We start from the raw sequence: 25,795 nt of genomic DNA on the forward strand, positions 1-25,795 counted from the left end.
TATTTAGCGAATTTCAATTTTGAGTACATTCCTTGTGAATTTTTGAAATCATTTGCGTTTATTTTTCAAGCGAAACCGTGGTTGAAAATAAATTATTATTGAGGGAAATATTCATGAAACTAAAATATTCATATGCACAGTCGTGATGCCAAATGAATATCGGAACCCAATTTGTTACCATAGCATTTTAAGAAAACTATCCGATATTTAGAATGGCATGGCTTTCCTCTTCACGGATTGTTCATTTCTCTCTCAGTTCACCATACTCACGACTCTTTACAAGATGGATACGTGAATGAAATGAGAATTGTATGTCTTTAATTTTTAGCGACTCCACGTTCGCCGCAATATGACCAGGCACTGGCAATAGCATCTGTGACTTCAACAGTATTCGGCATAGCAATCATGATTACAATCTGTATATGGATATTCCTGTATGTACGCCCCAGGTATGGTTTTAAGTGGTATTCTCGGCAGAAAAATAATTTAAATAGCGTATGCTTCACCGAGCAAAACGCTGAATTTTCGTCAAAAGTCTGACAATGAATGAAAAAGTATTGCATTTTGAAGTCTAGCAATATTTTGTGAAAACAATCAATTTATTATAATGCACGCCGGCATGAATATTCATTCGCTTGTCTGATGATGTCATATCCCCCACTTTTTTCCTTGTATTATCATTACACGAAATAACAATTATTTCATATCTTCATGTGTGTATATAATAATATAACTCCGCTGTAACAAGATAAGTTGCAGCAATTATTATTCACGTTCAATAAACCAGTAGTAGATCCAATTATTTTCATCCTTGAAGAACAAGTTTTTCGGATAAACTATGATTTCATATAACGAAATACAAAAGAATAAGTGGTGATATGGCATCAGCGTATTATTCCTTGTTTGATTTTGATGAAATTTGCAGTGTTTTGTTTATCTGATTTTATTGTATCTTTTCATAACATTCAATTTTTTAGCTTGAGGTGTCACTTCAAGTACATTTTTAAAACGGTTTGTTAAACTAACCGTTATGATGTTAGTGAATATAATTATCTAACATTGCAGCTTCGATTGTTATGAACGGTGGAGACTAATTTCACATGCGCTGGGAGTAGATTTAGAGGAATTTGCACTTACAGGTACTTTGCATTTTCAGGAAAGAGAACATCTTTAAGATGACAAGTTTTTAGCTTTTCGAATAGGGAGCACCTATAAAACTTTCCACCCCTATTCCGAAGGTGCCAAACTAATCCTAGTCCTAGTGTGACAGACGTGCAATGTTAACCTACTCTTTTTCTCAGTTTGAGGTAATCTTGAACCCCTTTAGTTTTAACCCTTCTCTTGAAGCAATGTCCTTTACAGAAGAAAAACTTTGACCGCACGATAAAATGTGTCTGGCAAACACACGACCATACTCTTACTCAACCGTTGATCTAATTGTAAGCCATCGATGATCCCCTTAAGTGCCTGGTCACACCGCCAGAACTTTGCTGGAGCGTTCCTGGAACGGTTAAAAAAATCACAGCTCGTCAGTGTTAAGGACTTACCGTTTAACAGAAGTTTTCCCCCGTTAAGGCAACGCCGTATACACTCGGCCACTGCTGGTATTCCCCTACCTCCGCTCCAGAAGTTTTAAGCTGCACAAAATATTGCGAGCGGTGAGGAGCGATCAATTTACCGCTCCGACAAAATTCACCACCGCTCCAACAACGCTCGGTCAAAGTTTGGCACCGCAAGATGAAGTTCGTGGACGCTTGGGTCCGCTAGGCCAACGCAGAAATCTTGAACGCTGGACCACCGCTGCTTCGCCAGCTTTGCTTGTGCGGTGATTAAACGTTGCACAAACTTTGATGGAGCGGTTGAAGGCGTTTTACGAGCGGACACGGCATTGCTGGAATGGTGTCGGGCGTTGAAGCAGCTATCTATTGCGGTGATGAACTTAGTTTGGTGTTGGTATGAAGATGTCGGTGCAGGACCAGCGTTTGGCTGTTATTGTCAAAATTCGACCGACCCCATCTCCCTACTGTTCAAGGAACGCTCCAACAAAGTTCGAACGGTGTGACCAGGCCTTTAATTGTGTGCTTTATTAGGTTAACCATTTCCAAAATAATATTGGTATCATAGTGGCAGCTGATTAGTAAGAATCATTTACGGGGTTTTTTATCGGGTCATTTTCTACTTTTGCTATAGGAACAGAGATTACAATGTGTCTTGGTCACCGCCGCCCATCAACGTTCACCTTCACGGATTTGAGACCAATGCTCTGACCAGGACACAGAGTCACTACAGATCGCATCGAACAATGTCAGAATGTGATCAATGTCAACCTTCTGCAGAAGACAAGTCCTTGAAGAGTGGCGTCCATACGTACAATGTCATCGATAACCGAGAGGGGAACTTGACAAATGGCGACACCTCAGCAATTTTCACAGTAGATGCCAAGAGATCGGAGGACAGTAGATCGACTGAGATTTCTGGAAAGATGTCCGACCCATTCCCGATGATCCCGAACCCTTTGTACAGGACAACATCCTGTGTGATAGAGAAAAGGGGTCCAATGCCATTGCCATCGGATGTAGATGGCAGCACAGGTAAAGGAGGGAGGAAGGACAGTAGGTTACATCTTTCAGTTCATGGAGCTGGCAAATCCAAATTGTCAGAGACAAACTCCAGACGATCACCTGATCGGAAACCCCGCGGTTCTTCTGATCAACAACCGGACTCGTCCATTCAGTCGGTCCGATCAAAGTCATGTGATCCTCTCCGATACATTGACCACCCTCCGAATAAAGATTGGTGTCACCTTGACAGCCTTGATAATCTTGATAATTTAGGAAGGGGCACAACGCTATCAGATGATGTCTTTGGTGCGCCCGATTACTCCTTGCTCGGGAATCAATCGGCTCGATCAAGGTCTTATAGCCTTTTCCATCTACCTCAGAACCCGAGTCATCAGTGTCCGGCATCTTCGGTTCCTCGTCGCAGAGGTAATTCCGGGACATCCCGAACCCAAGGACTTGGTGGTGTAACACCTGCGTCAGAGCGGTATGAGATGATCGTCAATCCGTTGGTCCAACCGCCACCTTGCATTCTCGGTGATGAACTTGAGAAAACACCGGTCTCTGAAACAGGGAAAACAGATGGGTACCTAAAGTCCAGCAGCCAGGATGAAACCAAGTTCTTCCAACATGCCATTGTTGATGATGAGGGTTACCAAACCTTCACGGATGCCGGTGGCGGTACACAGAGTCAAGAATCTCCAGAAATCAGAGAATACACCGATTTGAAATGATCCATTCGTGGACAAAAATGACATTATATTTGGCCAATAAATTAGATGCACAAGTATAAAAACCTACTAAGTACATCTACAAAAAATATAAAAATATAGTTCTTTCCGTTTCTATTGCATTTGTAACATCCCTTCACCCTAAAATATTAAGCACTAAAACATGCAAAGCTATTGGAATGCGATATAAAGTAGCATTTATTTTTAACTCTCCAGACATTCTTTGTAACGTTGTATTGAAGGGAGTATAGGCGGCATGCACATTCATTTAAAAAATCATAATTACTCTTTACTTCATGAATTCAAGTCAAGAAATGAGACTTCCTCCGGTCCAGAGGTAATGGCATAAATCCACAATAATACTTTAAATTCTCTCTTATGGAATAGTCTGATACTTGCGCCATTACCATTCGAGTAACCTCTCTTCATTTCATCCTGCTACTACTCAAACCATCGCTACTCAAGCCATATTCAGCTCATCTCATCTGGTTTACAGTTCTTTTCAGGATTTCACTCACTTACAAGAAAAGAATACTTCTAATTTCCTCTTTTCATCTTTTCTCGTCGTTCCATTTCATTTTTTGTTTGGCCTGTATTTCCTTCCCTTCTTCATACTTCACATGATGAACCGTAAACCTCCACGTTTTAAACTCCACCATGCAATCACACAAAGATCATCCGAGACTTCCTCCTTTGGTTTACAAATTAAATATATACCTCTCTGCAAAATTTTCGACCACTATCCACAAAACTTCCACATAATCACGTCCTAGTAAAAAAAAGAATAAAAAAAATTGGCAATGCATTGCAACATGTACGACATCTGTTTAAACACAATATGATTTTATTCATATGACAATGGACGGAGTATTATACTTGTATTTATAATTCGCTATAATAATCGCCTTCAAAAGAGAGGAACATAGGGCCGTCTGCACCAGCCCGAATTAGCGCGCCATTTCTGATCCGGCAAATTACCCCGATCCGGACAATCTCTAGATTATTTGTAATGGAGACGCAATCATCGCGCTAGTTTGCAGGATTAATCTCGAGATTGCAAACCCAAGTCAACTTGGGATTATTTGCAAGATATATAATCCCGAGCGCGTCTGCACCTGCGAATTAGCGGGTAATTCGTAAATAGCGCGCTATTTTGCAAATAATGCGAAGTTGACTTAGGATTGCAATCCAGATCAGATCAATCCAGATTAATCCAGCGAACTATCCCGATTATTGAGTCTCCATTAAAAATAATCTCGAGATTGTTCAGATCAAGATAATTTGCCGGATCAGATAGAGCGTGCTAATTTGAAAACTCGGGCTGGTGCAGACGGCCCATATCAAATGATAATGATATGATTGTCGTAGCCCTACAAAGTGTCATGGGAAACTGAGCAAATACCCATGCCATTGGTTCAGAAAACCAACAATAAATTTTGTTGGATATATACTACACTATTGAACTCTAGATTACATAAATCGATACAAATATACAAATATTATATATATAATATATAGAGTCAAATTGACCCGCCACACCACACAAATAGTCAATAACGTCCGCCTGCCTGAAGAATGAAGATCGCCTCAAGTCCGGTAGCAGACATCCAACAGGTAAAACTATATCAATATTATAATTCAAATACATGTATATCCAACAATATTTCAGAGATGACAGGCACTGTTCTCATTGGATAGCTACATCTTATCACAGAGCTGCCATCCTTAATTGTGAAAAAAAATCCCATTCTTTTTTTTCCTTTTACCCTTTTTTTGAAGCTCAAATTCCTATTTTTCTGTAAAATTTTGAACAAGACGACAAAAATCATAATTTTTACAGGTTTCAAAAATCTGATTTCCATGATGTTAAAAATCCTTTTAAGTGTAATTTCCCCTTAAAAATCCCATAGGATAAAATCCAACCAATTGGCAAATGAAAGCATCAATTCCATGAACAAGCCTACTTCTTACAGTCGCATATCAAAAGTACAGAAGTATATAAATTGATATAGTTATTTAAACAATATGCAGGGGTAAAACTTTTTACATTAACATGATCCATCAATTTCTTACAAACATAAGCAGACGTAATAATCTGTTAAACTGCACTATTTCTAAGGTTAAAGAAACCTTTGTCAAAACAATCAAGCTACACAACACGCATTTCTTTAAAATAGAGAAATGCTTTATAGCACAAAAATTGTGTAAAATATACTCAATTTGTCAAGTGTCACTTTTACAGGGTTTGGTTAAAATATTAGGAGTACGTCCAAAAGACAATGTTTACACTGATGGTTTCATGAATATCATACATAAGATAAAATTGATGAACTTATAGAGCTCAGTTTTCATTTGAACTTCATTGCATTAACTAAAATCCCCAAATTAGCAATGCCAAAGAAATATTAAAATCAATAATTACCATTCATATGGGCAACTTCAATTCGAAGAAAAATAATAAGACATCAAATAATTAAATGCCTTAAATTCAATATTGGTGTTTCTATGGTTATGAATGACTTTCTTCATAAAAGGATTATGGAAAGCCAATATTAACTCTGGGTCTTTTCTCAAATCATCCATCAAATTAATAGCAAAAGATAAGCCCTATTAATCTAAATTATCTTTGCACCTCTCTCATTCTAAGGAGATGCCAGTAGAAAATCATGTTCATATCTTCTCTGAAAGTCACCTTCACACATAATAATTTAATATGAATATATATATATATACATAAAGCACATGCATCTGCTGATAAATTAGAAAGTTTAAGTTTCAAGTTTATTTATTTAAAACCCCAAAAATCTCATAATACTCAAGGCACACATTACTATCATTATTATAATATACTTATGCAGTTATCATTGTTATGATTTATTTCATTTTATTAATCATTTGGCAACTTATTTTTCAGCATCCCATTTATACATAGTCATGTGAAACTAGTACATCTATATAAGTAGCTTAATCAAATTAAAGCCGCCCCCATGAAAGAATATCACCCACTAATTATTGTTTTCTATGATTATTGCCTTGAAAGTGAAACTTCACAACTATATCAAATCAATTCATGAATTTGTCACACTTAATTGAGGAGGAAAGAACACATACACATTCATTCTCCAGCCTACATTGTTCATATAAATGATCAAACTAATTTCAATGATACAAAGGCACTTTATTATGATGGACGTGTGTGAAATCACGTACTTGGAACACTTTGAAAGAAAGAAGAACTATTATATCTACAATAAACCTTTGCAGCATGTGTATAGTTTCAGAGGTTTAGTTTCTAAATAGGCCCATAAAATAATATAACATTAAAAAAAACCATATATTATATATTCTTGACCTCAGACCCTGGAACAATGCAGCATATCTAAATGAATCAAATATAATGGGGTGAAGTAAAACAACAGATGGAACTGTCACACAAATACAGGACCATGATGGAATCTAAAAAGTGGAACGTTCACATTGGATTGACTGTGGTGATGAGAATGAGGTATATAGTCAATTTACTCATATTACATATCATGAAGAGTTTATAGCCTCGCTGAATCCTTGTCCTGAACTAGGATTTAGGTTACACGGGCCTAACTACAACTGGCAGGCCAAAGATATTCATTCGAGCCAACCCATCCTCAATTTTTAGATTTGATATTGCTGATTTACAATAATAAATGAATATGATTGACAAATCTAACACTGATTCTAGGGGAGGGTACCTACTGAACTGCCTTTTTTAAAATTGGAAAGATATATCACTACTTTGGAACTATTTTTTACTGGCAGAAGAATTAGGGCCATTTTACTCTCTTAAGTGATGAATTTGATCCTGTCAGGTGTAGTCTTCATAGATGTTTTCTGGTCAGATATGGAATGTCAGACATGATTCCTGTCCACTGGTAGTAAACATTCGACCCCCGAATTTCCTCCTTATGTTTTATGATTTTTTTAAGTGCCACTCTAACACACGAGTCTATGGGAAATGAATTAGGCCTGTGGAACCTGTAAAATCAAACGCTTGGCTATCCATAATTGTGATTTAACTATGGATAGCCAAGTGTGGCATTTTTTGTCAACAGTAGAGGTTCAATTTACTTTTTGTGAATGATAATTAGAAGTCTTTGTCAATTAAGCATGAGGACATACACATGTAGCACAAAATATATAAGAAGCTGACACTGTAAAACAAGTCATGTGTTTGGCCTCCCATAAGTTAGCATGTACTTAGACAACGACTTAAATTAAAGAGAAATTCCAGTAGTTGCAGTAAACACTGATTTTATGAGAAAGTCTGTAAAACAAGGCTTAATTGTCAGTATATCATCGAGGATCTAGATCTGGTACAGTTACATTAACTGAACTTTGTGAATCTTGAAATCTACGCTGAAAAATATTCACACCGAAGATTCCCAACACAGATAAGTGCACGTGGGACAATGTATAATTAATATATATAAATAATATTAGCGTCGGGCCTGACGCCCTACCCGAAATCCTGTGCTTATTTGCTGATTTCTCAGCAATTACACAATTTCTTCCAGAATCCTTTGGCACATGCGTTTTATTTATACAAACAGACATTTTGGTGGTCATTTCATTGGATTCTGTACAAACTCATTTTGATATCGTTACCAAAACTAGCATTTACCTTTAAACTAGACTTCAAAATACAGGTTCATGACTTTACATGAGCATGGCAGGGATCAGCAAGCAAAAATGAAGCCTCTTTAAAAAAACATGAAATATTATAATCTCCTGTGATAGTCTTTATGCTCAAAGATGTACATAATGAACTGAATGCACAGATGGAGTGTACATTATATCCTGTGACACTCTTTAGGCTCGAAGATGTACATAAAGTACTGAATACATACATAGTGTGAATAGAATGTAAATGTTCAACCTTAAATGCCTTTGACAACTAAATCCATATTTATTAGAAATTGAATTTGTTTTGTATACATGTAAAGTACACTCTATCTATCCTCACTCACTGGTCTGACTACAATACTGAGCTGACTGGGCTTGTCCCTTAAATTGTTGGTGAACCGAGCAGCAAGTAGGAGGGCACCAGCCCCCACCAGGATGTAGTTAGGAATTCCAGTGAGTGATGCAAAACTTTTAGTAATTTAAGGGCATGGTACGGGCTGAAAATATTTATATATCTTAATACATAGAGTAGAATTCACTGAGCGAATTCCAAAAATTTCATCAAAATCGGCTAACAAATGATAAAGTTATTGAAGTTTAAAGTTTAGCAATATTTTGTGAAAACAGTCGTCATGAATATTCACTAGGTGGGCTGATGATGTCACATCTCCACTTTCCGTTTTCTTATGTTATTACATAAAATCATAATTTTTTCATTATTTCATACTTGTGTGATTAATATGTCTCCATTATAATGAAATAAGTTGCAGCAATAAATATCTAATGCACTAAATCAGTTGTCAATCCAATTTTCCTATTTTCTTGGAGGAAAAAAAAATGAATAACCTAATTTCATATAATAAAATACAATAGAACAAGTGGGGATGTGACATCATCAGCCCACCTAATGAATATTCATGACAACTGTTTCAACAAAATATTGCTAAACTTTAAAATTCAATAACTTTATTTGTTATCTGATTTTGATGAAATTTTCGGCATTTTGCTCAGTGAATTCTACTCTATTTGTTAAGCTATAAATACTTTCAGCCCCGACCATCCCTTTAAGATCTATTTGTTGACTTCATTTACATTGATATTTGTATTTTTTTATGTTTAGTTGTGTATATCCAAAGGAACTGATGCTGCGCTATCGCCATGAGCCTCTCTGGACGGTATGTACGCTCACTAAGATGTCGCTATTAATAATACAGAGATAATGTGCATAGAATGTAATGTGAATATACCTACATGTATATGTACAAATCATTTAGAGCAAGTTTATAAAAAACAGGCAATTTGATTGCCATCAAGCAGATGTAAACTGAAAGAACAGTACATATGTGTCATGTGAAGAGTAATAGTACTTTGGTCGAATAATAAAGAAGGCACTTGAAATCAAATTTGTATTATGATTCATCTTTTGGTGCAGCAGTACAAAAAGTGTGATACGACATATTAATACAAACTGGTATCAAAGGAAAACATAAGCATCTAAAATGTAAATGTACATTGTATTATGGGTTTGGTCATGTAATGTAATGGTATTTAACTTCCTAATTGTCTGTAAAGGCAGTGATCAAAGCAAAAGAAATACTGGTCTGAATGCACATCAGTTTTCACTTGAAATTCTCAAAATGATGTAAGAAGAGATGCATTTTTCTATCTAAAGATCTAGACTTAATTGAATCCTAATATACAGTATCTTTGTTCGATAAAATAGCTATTTGTTTCTTCAGTAGTGCTCAAATCTTGGTTTCCGAGTTTTCGGGGGGGGGGGGGGGGGGAATGGGGTGCAAATTAACCCCACCTTCAAAAAATGCTGTGACTACGCCGCCAACCATTTTGTTTTAATGTGGAATTGTTCTTCATCTCCAAAATCTAACACACGCACATTAGAAGGTACTTTTCCAAATTTTGAAAGTCAAATTACACAAGAAAAATATGCATTGTTTGCGAAAGGGATGCAATACTTAATGCTGAGGGCACTATTTTGTTCAGGCGAATCTGAATGAGTAAAATCAATTACGAGGTAATTTATAGACTGAACAAGTTTTCATTATTGATGGCTATTTTTTTTGATCTGGCAGATGTGAATGATTACCTCCTTCAGAGCTCTTGGCCATGCAATAAAATGTGAAGCACTGACCAAGCCTCATAAAGACTTGCAATAAATTCATATCAATCCCAACAATCGAGAGCAAGCCATGCCAAAATGCATCACATAGAAGCTACCTATCCGACCATATTGCTCTCCATAAATGGCACCAATTCAACCAATCTCAAGAACAGAACATGACATCATCGGCTTTCTATCTTTGTAATCGAGTTCGATCAATCATCAAATCCTTACAAAACAGGCCAATGTTCTAAATTTCCACGATCATAAGATTATGGTCCCACGATACACGCCCTGACAACTGATCATGGGGATGGTTTCTATGATTAATCACAATTATCATTTAGTGCATTCAATCACAAAAATTGATGCTATGATCGATTGCTCAGGCTTGTGCAACACTGTTTGATTCTTTACTGATTCACGACGACCTTGACAAAGTCCCGTATAACAACTCTGATGAACTCATAGCCTATGAACCTGGGAGTCCACACGCATTGTCTTCAGTTTGTGAGACACCACCGGCATGTCTATCAACCTGACATAGCGTATCAGCTCATCGGGAGACGCAGCACGTCCCTTCTCCTCCCGCCACCGTTTCACGACAGACATGGTCAGGGCATCCGGAGGGGATCCTCGATGCTGTTTCTCTATCAGGGTCATGACATCCTTCGGGAAGTGAAAGACACGCATCAGGTCGTGGGCCTCCCGCTCTCTCAGGTTTGCCGCGACGCACGTGAACATTTTGTGAAGCAAGGCCTCTGGAGAAAGAAGAGGAGATTGGGAATTATTACATCAAAAGGAAAAAAATTTCTAATAATATTTAAAAGAAACATTTAAATTGATTATTCACTCTCCCAAATTTGTCGCTACTCATGTTACCATCTTGTGAAGCAAAGTCTCCAGAGAAAGAATAAAACATTGCAAAGTCAAAGGTCTCTAAAAAAAAGACTTAATCAATTAACAATACTTATTAATAGTTACTCATGCATGCAGGGAAACTATTTATTACATCCATTGCTTTTGAAATAGTTTACCCTTTATATTTTTATCATATTTTGTCTCTTATCTGCAATTTTAAACATCATTACTTATCTTATTTTGTCTTATTTCTATTGAATTATTTTAGTATACTATCTTATCATTAACAAAATCTGACATGGGATAGGTGGAAGATCCTCATGAGTATGAGGAATAATTCTTTCTGATTTTCTAGACTGAAGTTAAGATTGTTAATATCCAAGAATTTAAGTGTCCTAACTTCACAAAACTCCTGAGGAAACTGCTCAAGTCTAGAAATGAGGAGAGTCAACAATTCAAATTAACATTCCCAAGAGATCTTCCACCTATCTCCACCACCATGATTAAATGTACATTAACATTTGCTGGTCACTGTTTTCATAGTGAGAATGAAGTTATTTATGATTTACTTTTTTTGCGCCTCCCTCATAAAACCAGAGAATGGAGGCCATTAAATTTTTTGATTGCATATGTAGGGATACAAATAATTTCTTTCATGATTTACCAACTCTCATGTCGGATCTCAAAGACTTGCGTAGCATTGTTGATTCATTAATGTGTCCGATTAGGAGTATTAGAAGTATTATTATTTATGTTTTGTTTTGTGGAGCGTTGTGGCCAAGTGGATTAGTCTCCGGACTTTGAAACAGAGGATCGTGGGTTCAAATCCCAGTCATGGCGTAATTTCCTTCGGCAAGAAATTTATCCACATTGTGCGGCACTCAACCCAGGTGAGGTGAATGGGTACCTGGCAGGAATCTATTCCTTGAAATGCCACCGTGCTGTAAAAGGCTGCGGGGCTAAAGCCAGGGTAATAAAATCCAATTAAGTGCATAGGGACACATTTAGCTGTGATCTGCGTTATATATTACATGTTGGTATTATCATTATTTGTTCCTTATTGCCAAATGTTATGCTACATGTATATTGTTTTGTGAGATGCGGAAAAGCCAAACTGAAACTGAACTGAACTCAATATCTATCACTGTGTCATAGTACTAGCACACTCCTCTGTGAAACTCACCCTCTCTTTCATCTGCTCTCCTGATAAAGCTCGTGATTGGGTCCATGGCTCCTCCTTCACACACCTCACTTGGAGGGTGTGCCAATGGGTTGGCATCAAGTCGCAATACCTGTAGCTTGGTCAACATCTCAAAGTTTATTGGCAGAGACTTGATCTCATTCCTTTCAAGCTTCAGGACCTCCAGGTTCTTCAGCTCACAAAAGACATCCGGTATGTCCATGAGGCAGTTGTCGGAAGCACAGAATACTCGGAGCTTGGATAGGGCTCTGATGGTGTTTGGGATCATGGTCAGGCAGTTGTTCTGGATGTAGATCTCCTCGAGTTCGGAGCAGTTGTAGATGGCAGGCTGCAGGAATGAAGCCTTGACACCCTTTTCCTGGATGAAGTGTAGGATCCTGAGCCGTGGGATGGTCCAGATCTCTGGAGGAAATACTGGGAACTTGTTGTTGGAAAGGTCTAGGGCCTCTAACCGTTGGTACATACTGACCTCCTCACAGATCTCTTTTATCTGGTTGTCCGACATGCTGAGGGATACCAAGTTCTTGAGTGTGCACATTTCCGGAGTAATCGCTGGAAAGGTGTTGTGGTCGAGGATCAACTTCTCAAGATTCTGGAGACGGCGCACAGAGGCTGGTATGGAACTAATGCGGTTCTGACTCAGATTCAAGAATTGAAGCGTCCTTACTTCACACAACTCCTTAGGAAACTGCTCAAGTCTAAAAAAGAGGAGAGTCAACAATTCAAAGAGAATTAATCCTTCCGTTTAAACGTTCAGAAGAGTGTTTGATTAGGTATCCTACTGGTCGTATAACCTTGATGATATCACTGGCAAGAGCTATTGATGCTTGTCAAAATGAAAATCACTTACTGTACATGATGCTGCATGAAATATTTTTGGTTGGGGGGGATCAGAAAGCTTTTCAGCAGTTATGCAGTGACTGTTTGCCTATTCGTTCTGTAATTGGGATACCCTAAGTTTTTATGACCGATTAAATGGAAGTGAACTTTCTGTAATTCTAATCAAATCTTTAAAAAATATGCCAGCTATCCCAAAGTCGCTTTGAAAATAGTTCCAAGCATTTTAAAGTTCTTGGTGTAAATGCATCTAAGATGAGTATTTCAAAATGCATATTCTGCCTCTGCAGAAGAAGCATAAAAGCACATTTTTTGTGGGACGCATTGTACATTGTGCCACTGAATAGGTTAGGCAACTATATAATAGGAGCATTAACACAATATTACCTATTATTGGTGATTGTAACACTCTGTAATGATTTCATGTGCTTGACCTCACTGGGTAGTCTACTAAGTAAGTTCCTGTCAAATGTCAACTCTTGACATTGGCTAAGAAGGCAGGCACCAGGAGGGAACTTGGATATCTGGTTTCCTTGCAGCGATAGTACATATACCTGCATTGAATAAAGACCAAAAAAATCACAACAATGTACCGGTACTTCTTGAGAACAAATGTGGATTGGTTATTACAAGAATCTTATATGATAAAGGATGGCTTGACTGTGTGGTATACCTTGCAAAGAGGGGGGGGGGGGGGTTGGCTCATAAAATCAATTGTAAAATTACATCAAACTTTACGTGGGGAGGGATGTTTCATGAAAGCTTTACAACATAGCAAATACCGGTAAAGACAAATGTGATATTATTTTAAAAAGTCCCAAAACTGGGGAGTCAAACATCAAATTCTTGGCAAGGTGATTATAGATGTGCTAGGTACATTTGGGTGCAATAGCTACACGTGTTAAACTGCAATGAGATGAGACAGACGATCACTTCTCTTTGTTTGGTTTGCCTATAGCCATTAGCTGCCTGTAAGTTTTACCAATGCAGAACAATTGGTTTTAAATCTGCTGTTTTCTTATGCTGCAAGTGGCTGCCCCCCCCCCAAAAAAAAAAAGTACTAAAGCAGTTCACTTCATACAAATCCCATACTCAAGATGAGCTCTGATTTTTTTTGGTTTAAATGGTAGATTCCAAACTACATGTAGGGATAAGAGTTGCCAGAAGTATCATGATAGGTGACAATTGACAATTGCTCCAGGCTTCATTTTTTTCTAAGATATAGGGTAAGGCTTGAAATAGAGTTTCATGTTTGGTTTAGGGTTAGGTTTGGGATTGGGGTATTTTGTAATGTTAAATGCAGGGTTAAAGTTGGTCATTCCTTTAGTGTATGGAATTAACAGCAGAGCAATTGTCGCCAGAGCAAATATCATGGAACCATCACAGTGATTACAGGTTTATTGAGCATTCTGGCTTCAGAGCAATTATCACAAATCAATATTTTTTTTATACCTGCTTTAGGCTTGCAATCTCAACAGGTAGATCCGGTATATGGTTATTGGAAAGATCAAGGACTTGAAGCTCGGACAGGAGGGAGATGTCATCAGGAATTTCTGTCAGCTCGTTATTTCCTGAAGAAAAATGAATTGAATTATATACAGACAAGAATTAACTTTGGGAGGTGACCTCCCAAACCGGTGCGGTGAAAAGTCAGCTTCCCACAAGCCTGAGGGTCCGCAAGGTTTAAGATGTACATTACATGTATGTCTTCATAAAAAAGTATTTTCTGTTTAGCCTGCCTTATAAACCTTGATTTTTTGTTTCAAAACCTGCAATGGAGGTGTGGTAGTTCACTTCTACATGTACGTGGTTAGAGTGACATGTTTGCTTTCTACTAATTTGTTTGATGTCTCATCATATCTTTTCAAGGACAATATAAAATGTGGTCAACAAAATCTTTGAAATATTTCATCATTTTACATATTTTAGGAATACTATGAGATTCTTAGTGCCAATGATTATTGCATTTTCCTTGATTTTCATTCAACATTTGGAGTTAGATTCTTTTAAAAATATTAGCTAAAATAGACATTGCAAAGATAAAGTAGCCCCACCAGATTGTATCAACTAATTTGAAAGTGAATCCTCAAATGGTTCTTTACAGTTATCGTTGAGTATACAAATAATGCACGTAAGCGCGTGCATACAGGGCCAAATAATGAACGATGTGCGAGAAGAGCCAATGGATATACCGCAGGACCGAATGCGGTATTCCATTTGGCGAGTCGAGCACAGAGTTCATTACTTAGGTTCTCTATGCACAAGAATGTGTGCATTGTTTGTTTTATACAACCCCCATGTTACTGAGTTGCCCCAAATGCCATATTTTATCTAAATTCTAGATAATTTCAGACCTTGCACTATCCTGCACTCTGACGTCAGAGTGCAGGATAGTACTTTTGGTACATGTATGACGTCAGAGTGCAGGATACATTAGTGCGTTTTGGATGCAAAATTAGTGCAATTCGCTGAATATCATGTGATCCGATTTGGACCAATCAGATTACAGAACATTCTTAGGAGTTGTATAAAACATGATAATTTCAGGCATATAATGATGACCTCTACAACATTTGAAATAGGGTATGTGTTTTATCATCAAGTCCCTCATTTGTATACCAACTGTGATGTAAATGCTTATTTTTAAATCACTGTTTCATCATGCTCCAAGACAAAATATGAATGAATGAATGAGCGTATGAATGACAAGCTAGAGAGAGAGTCTTTATTATCACTAAATTCTACATTCAAGCAATTATACCAATTTTCACTTAACAAACATGTAAATAAGGATAATAATAATCAAAAAAGTAAAAAGATTACATACCTACTAAGAATTCCACCAACTTGTAAAGTCTATTCATGTTGTCTGGGAGAGATGTTAGCCTGTTGGAGCTGAGACCAAGAAATACTAAGTTTAGGAGAAGACATATCTCTTGCGGGACCATACTAAGCTCATTGTTACTCAGATCTAAGACCTTAAGCTTAGTGAGCTTCTGAATCTCTGGAGATATCTCCTGGATATGATTCTGACTCAGGTACAGTTCCTCCAGTTCCGGAAGCCAGTATATTTGGATGGGGAGGTAGAAGAAGCTGTTCTGTTCAAGATGCAACTCCTGGAGGTTAAAGAGGTACTCGATGTCCGCTGGCAATGTTTGAAGGTAGTTCCCACAAAGACTGAGCTTCACAAGTTGATCCAAGAGACAGACTTGTTTTGGTAACCATTTCAACATGTTATTGTTCATCTCAAAGACCTGGATGTTGCGAAGATTTGAGATGTTGGTGGGCAGGCTGGTCAGTTTGTTTTGGGAGAGAAAGACGCAGATGAGTTCACGCAGGTGGCAGAATTCATCGGGTAAGACAGTAAGTTGATTGTCTGATAGATCAATCTGTCGCAATGAGGATAGCATTCTTATTTCCGTGGGAATCTCCATGATTTCATTTCCGCTCAAGTCTAAATTTTCCAGGAGTGGCAATGCACAGATACTCTTTGGGAACTCTGCTAAAGAACACTCTCGCAGTATCAAGGCATCAAGCTGCTGAAGGTAACTGAGACCAGATGGGATCTCATACAGCGGTAAACATGTCACTGCAAAGTAATTTAAGAAATCTAGCTCAAAGGTGTCTGAGGGTATCGCGCTGATGTCCTCTTCTGATAGATCCAAACAAAACTTGCCATGAGTATCCCTGTATACCAATGAACTTACATCCAACCGTGCAGGGGCAACATTTTCCTCATTTGGGATTTCTTGAATAACTTCATGTGCTTCATCGAGAGCACATGTCTGCATATCTGAATCCACAACTGTATTCACCGGACGAGTTTCTTCACCAGAAGTAAAAGTAATTTCGTTTGCGTTCTCATCCTCTCTTTTCTCCAAGGAATCTCCATCCGTTTTCTCATCAACGTCATCTGGCACTTCTGTCTTCAGGTCTTCAGACTCTTTTTCAAGTTCTTCCCTCTCTTCTGTCTCCTTACCAAACTCAGAAAGGGCAGCATCGTCTATCTCTTCAATCGTTTCCAAATCCATGGTGGACGTTTTCGTGTCAGTCTATACCATTCTAGGGATATCTGTGGATAAAAAGTAATTAATATATGTTTTTAAACATGCATGTATTGTTAAAACAGATACCAGTTCACGGTAAAATCAGGAAAAAATGAATGATTTGATATAACTATCTCACTTTTTTTTGCTTTGCCTTTGGCATAAATTTCCACAAAACTTTCATGTGCCAAATAAGATCACACTTTTTAAGAACCTTTTCCTGCACGCCACACGTTTGTTGATACATGTAGGCATTGAATTTTGAGATTGCGATACCAGCAAAACACCTTAACCTTATGTACAGTTGTAAATGTACCTCACATTTTCATCAATAAATTTGTAGTCTACGATCTTGCCAGCGATTTGGTAGAGCTCTATTATTTGAATTGGTTTTCTCTAAAAAGACTAAAAATGTTGATATTCTGTGGGGAAATTTTCTCGAAGTCGCCCAGTACGAAACTGCATTAGCGCCCAAAATGCTACAGAATCAGTCAGTACTATGTTGTACACAGATTGTTAATAATATCTGCTTGGAAAATGATTTACTTCATGTTGTGGTGGCCGATGGCTGTCTTGACAAAAGATTTAATTTTATCTTTGTATTAATGGTATTTCGACAGCCATATTTTTACTTGATTATGTAACTTTTTTTTATATTGAATGGAATAAAAACATATTGAATTTAATTGAAATGATGACATAGTGATGCTTGCAAATAAGTTGTTTTTTTTGGAACGGGCACTTACATCCGGCTTTATTTATAGTCGGTGACAAATTTGCCAATACAAGTAGAGTCTACATGTAGTCTCGACTTTAGTCTAACTTAGAGTAACATACCCAAGATTCGACACGTTAAGCTTTTCTGCAATATTTTTTGTACTAAAATTTCTTTTCACAAAATGATATTTGCACCAATATTTGTAAAATTTATTTGTCTGTTTTTAATTGCAATGTTAATTTTCAAATTCCATGTTGATAATTCATAAAATCTTGAACTGTACTGCCATGTTTCACAACCGAGATTCGACATCCCCTGCCCTTCGTTCAACAAAGTGCATTGCGTGATTAAAAGTCAATGCATGCGAGGGCCGCTGACTTGCGCAGCATCGCATGGGATGTCCAACCTGGAAGTATTAGTGGTCATTCGCATTGCGATCGGGGCCCCTGTCTAATGAAAGCAACCTGCAAGCATGCCTTGACTTGATATCTGTGCAAATTCAACGCCGTAACGATGAATTTTCCTTTTTTAATTGGAAATTTTGGAGACACATTCCTAAATTTGAGAGAAAGTTATCGTACTTGATACAGAACCAATGACTTCTTCATTTTCGACAACCCCGGTTCTTAAATCTGCCGCGTGCTCTGGATATATAATATGGCGAATATTCCGCACATTTTAGGGAAATTTTTTAACTTTTTAAAGGGGATTTAGTTAAATTTAGCACTTTCTGATGGTAAGTGATAGTGACTAAGTATAATTAATATTATGACACTTTTTCAGGCGAGCATGCACAAGTTGATGTTCATTGAATTTTAAGTTCGCGATACCAGTGAATGCCTTGAATGTTGACAAAGTAGTAGTAATATGTGGGAGTTTAGATCTAACGTTTGATCACTCATGGTTTCAAATCATCTAGTGTACCAAGGATTCATATGCACCTGGTACATGTGAATCTTTCACACCTTTTTAGCTCAAATAACTATGACTTTACATCATAGCTATGAATTCTAATTGTGCTATGACACTTAACGAACCATATGGATCATTTGTTGACTTCTCTTTGCTGTTTTTTTTTAATAAAATAAAAGCATATTTTTCATGATCTTCACGTAGATGCCTCTTGATCAGCGTGGATATCAATTTTTGCCTAAAGAGGGCGCGCGATACTATTCACAAGCCGTTTTTTTACGGTTCTGCAGCTTGTATTGCTAACTGCATTCTAGGCGATCAGCATTATTTTCTTGCTCGTTCAATCCACTTTCATCATCATCATGTCAAAAGATGGCGTACTTTACCTATAAGTATATACATGAGATGCAACCTGTTGATTTTTGGTACAATTTCCTATTATGCGCTGAAGTCTTGAATCGAGAATAAGTGAACTCCGATTGTTGTTTGCGTAATTTCCACCGCAGTATTCAGGATAACTACATGTAAGGACGGATTGAACGGTTGATATTTGGAGGTAAGCGTAAAAACACTTTTGTAAATAATTCCTTTTCAAAATGAACTTAAAATACTAATGTACAATTACAGGAGTAACATAGTGGAGAAATATTGAAAGGTTTGGCGTGTTTTATTCCCTCACATTCGTGTGATGACTGAAAACGTCAAAGTCCACTATGAAATCACATGCGTTGTGCGAGGTTAGTATTACTAACCTCGCATGTTGTGTGAGTGACGTTTGATCTACTTTAAATAATATTATTAAGTTAATATTAAATAAAATTAAGTTAATATTAATATTTCTTAGCACTACATCCTGACTTATGGATCCGGCTGAGGATCGTCGTAGAAGTAATCTCCATGAAGCAAATTTCAAGTTGGGATCTCGCCTTTTGTTTGATATTCATTTTGATTAATTTTGGGTGAACTGTGTCTGTGACAGTGAAAATCAACTTCATGATAATTTTTTAAATATGCACAAAAACTATGGTCACCCCATCATACTTTGGTCTAGACTCACTGCACTGCCACTCTCTCTCTCGTTTTAGTTCCTTCGCTGTTCGGCAGTATGGTAGTGGATCGTATTACCGAACACTTTTCATGAGTTTGATCATATCAAACACATTTATATTTCAATAGAATTCACCATAAATACACAAATACCTACAAAATATAAATATGCAGAAATTTTGCCAAAATTGTTTATCATTTTTACATCAGCTTCCAATCGGACGTCTCTTCGCAAGTGAAATTTTTGGTCACTTGAAAAAGGTATTGTATTACCAAACGTGTGTTTTCTATGGAAAAGTTGGGAAAACAACAAAGTCACTGATGAGCTATTTTGACCATATTTTATTGTTTTGACTTGAGGATATAAAGACTTTGAAATTGCGTGTTTGATCATTTTTCTATTCAAGTGCCCTTTGGAAGGATGTTGCAAAGGTTTGAGCGTATTTAATTATTTTCTGACGCATATGATGCACGCGTTTGGTAATACAAGGCTGGTCAGTAATACAATCACTCACTATACATGCTATACCACTCATTCAATGAACAAGGTTATGATATAACCTTGTTCTCACTTAGTTATATCTCCATGTGTGGCAAAATAAGGGTGGCAATGTTTGGCTTATTTTCTCTTTTTCTTTGGGGCAAATGCTTGATTTTTTTACACTGACAGTTTCCATTACACCAGTATTATTCATATAACTTGACTCTTTATTTAAATTTGATTCTTTAAATTATTTTTTTCTTAATTAAAAATAGAGATAAAAAATGAAAATTTTCTTGCCATATTCATTTTCACAACTAGAGGGCCTACAAAAAAATATGCCCAAAATTCAAGTTTTTGAGCGCTCTGCCTCTGGTGAATAAAAAAATTATTGGCATTATCGTGATCCAAGTCCTCGGTGACTCGGATCCACGGACAATTTTTCACAACGTAAAACATGTCCTACCTGTTTCTACCAACCTCCATCGTAGTTGTGTGTGACTTGTCTCTTTTCAGTCTCCACCAAAGATTGTAGAGCGCCGCGTACGCGAGCTCTACAATCTTTGGTCTATCTTCACTTTATTGGCGTTATGAATCAGATCGAATTGCATTTATATACTTCTTTTCAATCTCTATTGCTTTAGTTAGTAAATTAGTACTTTTCATATAAATAAATCATGATTATATTCATCTTTTTATGTTTCCCACACTATGAAATTTGCTTTATTTCGTTTACATTTTTACTAAATAAATCGGCCCCTATATCCCTCGAACAGTCTCAATTGCTTTATTTCGTTGATTCCTAATTTACTAAATAAATCATGATTGAATCATCTTTTCAATCTCCATTGCTTTATTTCGTAAATTAGTACTTTTCATATACATAAATCAAGATTATATTCATCTTCTTATGTTTCCCACACTATGAAATTTGCTTTATTTCGTTTACAAATCGGCCCCGAGTATATCCCTCTTCTGCAGACATTGCTTTATTTCGTTTATCCCTAATTTACTAAATAAATCAAAATTGCATCTACTTCTTTTCAGTATATATAGGCTTTATTTCGTCGTACTTTTTAATTATGCTATGAATAAATCTCATGATATGTTTGTCAAGATTATGCTTTATTTCGTCTATCACGTTTTTACTAAATAAATCAAAATGCATCTCTCTCTTAACTGTCTCCATTGCTTTATTTCGTAAGGTACGTAAAAAAATGTCGGTCTATAATTACTCCTCGTGATTCAAGTCCCCCTTCATCCGAATTAAACCACTGTGTTACTTGTTTCCTATTTTCGATGATAATTATTAAGATCAATAGAATTGAATTAAAACAGTATACTACTCCTCGTGATCCAAGTCCCCTCTCCTAAAAATACAAAACGGCAATTAACCCGTTGATATTCATCTACCCCTCATTTCCCTCCTCTTCAAAACCACTCTGCCACTTTTAGACAGTTTCCTAGAGATGATTAATAAATATTTTCGATAATAAGAATCATTAAAATCAATGAAAATCACATTAAAGACACTATTTAACTGTCTAAAGAAGTTTGAATTAAAACAGTATACTACTCCTCGTGATCCAAGTCCCCTCTCCTAAAAATACAAAACGGCAATTAACCCGTTGATATTCATCTACCCCTCATTTCCCTCCTCTTCAAAACCACTCTGCCACTTTTAGACAGTTTCCTAGAGATGATTAATAAATATTTTCGATAATAAGAATCATTAAAATCAATGAAAATCACATTAAAGACACTATTTAACTGTCTAAAGAAGTTTGAATTAAAACAGTATACTACTCCTCGTGATCCAAGTCCCCTCTCCTAAAAATACAAAACGGCAATTAACCCGTTGATATTCATCTACCCCTCATTTCCCTCCTCTTCAAAACCACTCTGCCACTTTTAGACAGTTTCCTAGAGATGATTAATAAATATTTTCGATAATAAGAATCATTAAAATCAATGAAAATCACATTAAAGACACTATTTAACTGTCTAAAGAAGTTTGAATTAAAACAGTATATACTACTCCTCGTGATCCAAGTCCCCTCTCCTAAAAATACAAAACGGCAATTAACCCGTTGATATTCATCTACCCCTCATTTCCCTCCTCTTCAAAACCACTCTGCCACTTTTAGACAGTTTCCTAGAGATGATTAATAAATATTTTCGATAATAAGAATCATTAAAATCAATGAAAATCACATTAAAGACACTATTTAACTGTCTAAAGAAGTTTGAATTAAAACAGTAGGGGAAGGCGGGGTAAGTTGTGACAGTTTTTGCTTTTTGCATGTTAGAATTGATATGATTAATAATCTTGTCGAAATAAGTACCTTGCCTTGAAATTTAATTCTTCTGAAATATTTTCCACCTATATATAACTTTCTATCCCCACACTGAAAGTCATCGTGACCTTTGAAAAAAACGATTTCAAATGGCTCAACTTGCCCCATATATGGGGTAAGTTTGAGCCACCTTCTGGGGTAAGTTGAGCCACAAAAACTATGTACAAAATGTATGAGGGGAGAACCAGCATGTCAATTTTTTGTTTAAAGTTTTTTCACTTGCTAATTCTCTATAAATACTAACATCCTTTAAAAGGAAAAGAGCAGTCATGTAAATTTGCTCCTTTCAGCAAGCATTTCAATCGATTTTTATGGTTTGTTTGTTTTTTAATATACATTACCATAGGAATTACCATGGCTCAACTTGCCCCATGCTGTTTGGCTCAACTTACCCCAGTCCGAACTTAGTGCGATAATTTTGTATCCACACATTTATTATGCATCCATCATATAAAAGACTATGACATGAATGAAGATCCATACCTGGACTAATAATGTTGTTCTCATGTCTTTATTATATTTAAAGACGTGTGTATTTATAAAGCACTTATCTATTTCACACTCTTTTTTACTTTTTTGGCTGAAATTCATATTTTTCCCTCTAAAAAACTACTTTTTGTTTCAAAGTTGAAAACAATGTGGTGGGGTTAGGTGTTATGCTATGGGTCATCAATACATGACACCACCACAATGTCTGACTCATTCATTATTGGCCTGGGGCTGGTGGCTCAACTTGCCCCTATGCTCAACTTACCCCGCCTTCCCCTATATACTACTCGTGATCCAAGTCCCCTCTCCTAAATATACAAAACGCCAATTAACCCGTTGATATTCATCTACCCCTCATTTCCCTCCTCTTCAAAACCACTCTGCCACTTTTAGACAGTTTAATAGACATGATTAATGAATATTTTCGATAAAAAGAATCATTAAAATCAATGAAAATCACATTAAAAACACTATTTAACTGTCTAAATACTCCTCGTGATCCGAGTCCCCTTCCCGTGTTAAGTTCGTTCAATTTCCCATAGGAGGGGACTTGGATAACGAGGAGTACTATTACTCGTGATCCAAGTCCCCTCTCCTAAAAATACAAAACGGCAATTAACCCGTTGATATTCATCTACCCCTCATTTCCCTCCTCTTCAAAACCACTCTGCCACTTTTAGACAGTTTAATAGACATGATTAATGAATATTTTCGATAAGAATCATTAAAATCAATGAAAATCACATTAAAAACACTATTTAACTGTCTAAATACTCCTCGTGATCCGAGTCCCCTTCCCGTGTTAAGTTCGTCCAATTTCCCATAGGAGGGGACTTGGATAACGAGGAGTACTATTACTCGTGATCCAAGTCCCCTCTCCTAAAAATACAAAACGGCAATTAACCCGTTGATATTCATCTACCCCTCATTTCCCTCTTCAAAACCACTCTGCCACTTTTAGACAGTTTAATAGACATGATTAATGAATATTTTCGATTATAAAAATCATTAAAATCAATGAAAATCACATTAAAAACACTATTTAACTGTCTAAATACTCCTCGTGATCCAAGTCCCCTTCCCGTGTTAAGTTCGTCCAATTTCCCATAGGAGGGGACTTGGATAACGAGGAGTAGTATTACTCGTGATCCAAGTCCCCTATCCTAAAAATACAAAACGGCAATTAACCCGTTGATATTCATCTACCCCTCATTTCCCTCCTCTTCAAAACCACTCTGCCACTTTTAGACAGTTTAATAGACATGGTTAATGAATATTTTCGATAACACGAATCATTAAAATCAATGAAAATCACATTAAAAACACTATTTAACTGTCTAAATACTCCTCGTGATCGGAGTCCCCTTCCCGTGTTGAGTTCGTCTAATTTCCCATAGGAGGGGACTTGGATAACGACTAATACTACTCCTCGTTATCCAAGTCCCCTCCTATGGGAGATAGGACGAACTTGACACGGGAAGGGGACTCGGATCACGAGGAGTATTTAGACAGTTAAATAGTGTTTTTGTGTGATTAATTTTGTCTTATTGTTTTGATCATTGCTTCATCAACTAGGAATATACCGCCACAGGAGAGAAAAGATAAAGACTATTTTTGTCGTTTGAAAAAGTGTCCGAGTCAGTTGTTTTTGTGTCAATGGGAAAACGTGTGGTGGAAGGAAGTCCCCGCTCAGTGAGAAGCTTCGCACAGTTTCGCATCGCGAACAATGAATTTCTTTTGAAAATCTTCCAACCGTGGATTCTATTGAAAGATTGCTGATATTTGAGGTGTGTCTCAAGTTTGTCCCCAGTGACTTGGATGACGATAAGGCCAAATTATTCCCAAGTTAATGATGAAAAATAAATTGCAACTGTATGAAAATTAGTAATTTTGGTCACAAAAGTGATATTTTAATGATTTTTTAAAGTGTGTGCTCTGTACAACATTGGCATACCATAGTCCTACCTGTAGATTCCCCACAGGCAGGGTGGTAGCAGTGAACAAGTGCACTATACCACTCATGGCTTCTCTGCATTGCCATTGACTGCCAAAAACTCGCTCAGTGTCAAACCTCTACAAAAATATAAGCACGTGGGACTGCACTTAATTTTCTAGACACCAAGCAAACGTACCGGTACTATTTTTTACTAAGAAGGAAAGTTATCGATTTTATGGTACGGTATTTATATCTTTTACATGCAAAACGAAGACAAAACTAGTTTTTCATAATATCTGAAAAGCAAGCAAGAGAAAGAAACCGTACATTACCACTCCGTTGCGTAGGCTGTAGCAGAACAAAACGGTAAACACAGGCAGCGTATCGTCTCTCGGCAACAGCTAGCTATAGCGCTACAGCTCTAGCTATATAGCTCGTCGGATCAAATTAGGTCAAAGTTCACGAGCAGACTTACGGTATCGTCTTTCGTGTTATGATGCGCTATCTAGACACGGGCGCTAACTGAAATTTATGATGAACAAATAAAATTCGTAAGCTTGCTTTTGAATCAAATTTTAGACAATTTCATACGATATCACATCATTTTATAAACAAATATTTTGTTTGTTTTAACAGACGAATAAAATATGTTCGCAGATAAGTTATTTGAAATGCGTTTCACATGGCGCATCATATCAAATGGGCGACACGAAAGCTGCCCCAGCAATTTGCAGCTGTGTGCGAGCGACCTCGACTTTATTATTTTTTAAAGTCCGTCGATCATAATCAAGGAAAATAAATCTTCTTCGCCGTGTCTGTAATGGGGTGGGGATCTCGATGGTC

At 36.9% G+C, this 25,795-nt stretch overlaps 2 protein-coding genes across 4 annotated transcripts; one reads left to right on the plus strand and one right to left on the minus strand.

The window, feature by feature from the left end:
* The first annotated feature begins 334 nt into the window (after positions 1-334).
* LOC121417836 lies at positions 335-4,361 on the plus strand. The gene is made up of 2 exons (XM_041611571.1): positions 335-449; positions 2,191-4,361. The coding sequence occupies exons 1-2, from the start codon at positions 406-408 to the stop codon at positions 3,290-3,292; spliced, it is 1,146 nt and encodes a 381-aa protein (XP_041467505.1). The 5' UTR covers positions 335-405; the 3' UTR covers positions 3,293-4,361.
* Positions 4,362-9,727: 5,366 nt separating this feature from the next.
* On the minus strand, positions 9,728-25,363 carry LOC121417847 (leucine-rich repeat and death domain-containing protein 1-like). 3 transcript variants are annotated; one of them, XM_041611591.1, is made up of 6 exons: positions 25,280-25,363; positions 15,794-17,038; positions 14,419-14,537; positions 13,354-13,520; positions 12,112-12,827; positions 9,728-10,828 (listed from the first exon to the last, which is right to left on the minus strand). In XM_041611591.1, exons 2-6 carry the CDS (start codon positions 16,995-16,997, stop codon positions 10,533-10,535), a joined length of 2,502 nt encoding a protein of 833 aa, XP_041467525.1. In that variant the 5' UTR covers positions 16,998-17,038; positions 25,280-25,363; the 3' UTR covers positions 9,728-10,532. The 3 variants fall into 3 exon arrangements, with proteins under 3 accessions (XP_041467525.1, XP_041467529.1, XP_041467517.1); XM_041611595.1 differs by having other exon boundaries at positions 25,285-25,358; XM_041611583.1 differs by lacking the exon at positions 25,280-25,363 and adding an exon at positions 25,213-25,231.
* Positions 25,364-25,795: the final 432 nt, after the last annotated feature.

This window comes from Lytechinus variegatus, chromosome 1 (assembly GCF_018143015.1).
Source record: "Lytechinus variegatus isolate NC3 chromosome 1, Lvar_3.0, whole genome shotgun sequence".
Classification (NCBI taxonomy): domain Eukaryota; kingdom Metazoa; phylum Echinodermata; class Echinoidea; order Temnopleuroida; family Toxopneustidae; genus Lytechinus; species Lytechinus variegatus.

Coding starts and splice junctions, on each gene's coding strand:
- LOC121417836 (XM_041611571.1), top strand. CDS start 406: ATGATTACAATCTGTATATGGATATTCCTGTATGTACGCCCCAG. Junction 450..2,190: donor TTCCTGTATGTACGCCCCAG/GTATGGTTTTAA, acceptor CTTTTGCTATAG/GAACAGAGATTACAATGTGT.
- LOC121417847 (XM_041611591.1), bottom strand. CDS start 16,997: ATGGATTTGGAAACGATTGAAGAGATAGACGATGCTGCCCTTTCTGAG. Junction 12,828..13,353: donor GTTACAATCACCAATAATAG/GTAATATTGTGT, acceptor CCTCTTTTTTAG/ACTTGAGCAGTTTCCTAAGG. Junction 10,829..12,111: donor GAGAGCAGATGAAAGAGAGG/GTGAGTTTCACA, acceptor TTCTTTCTCCAG/AGGCCTTGCTTCACAAAATG.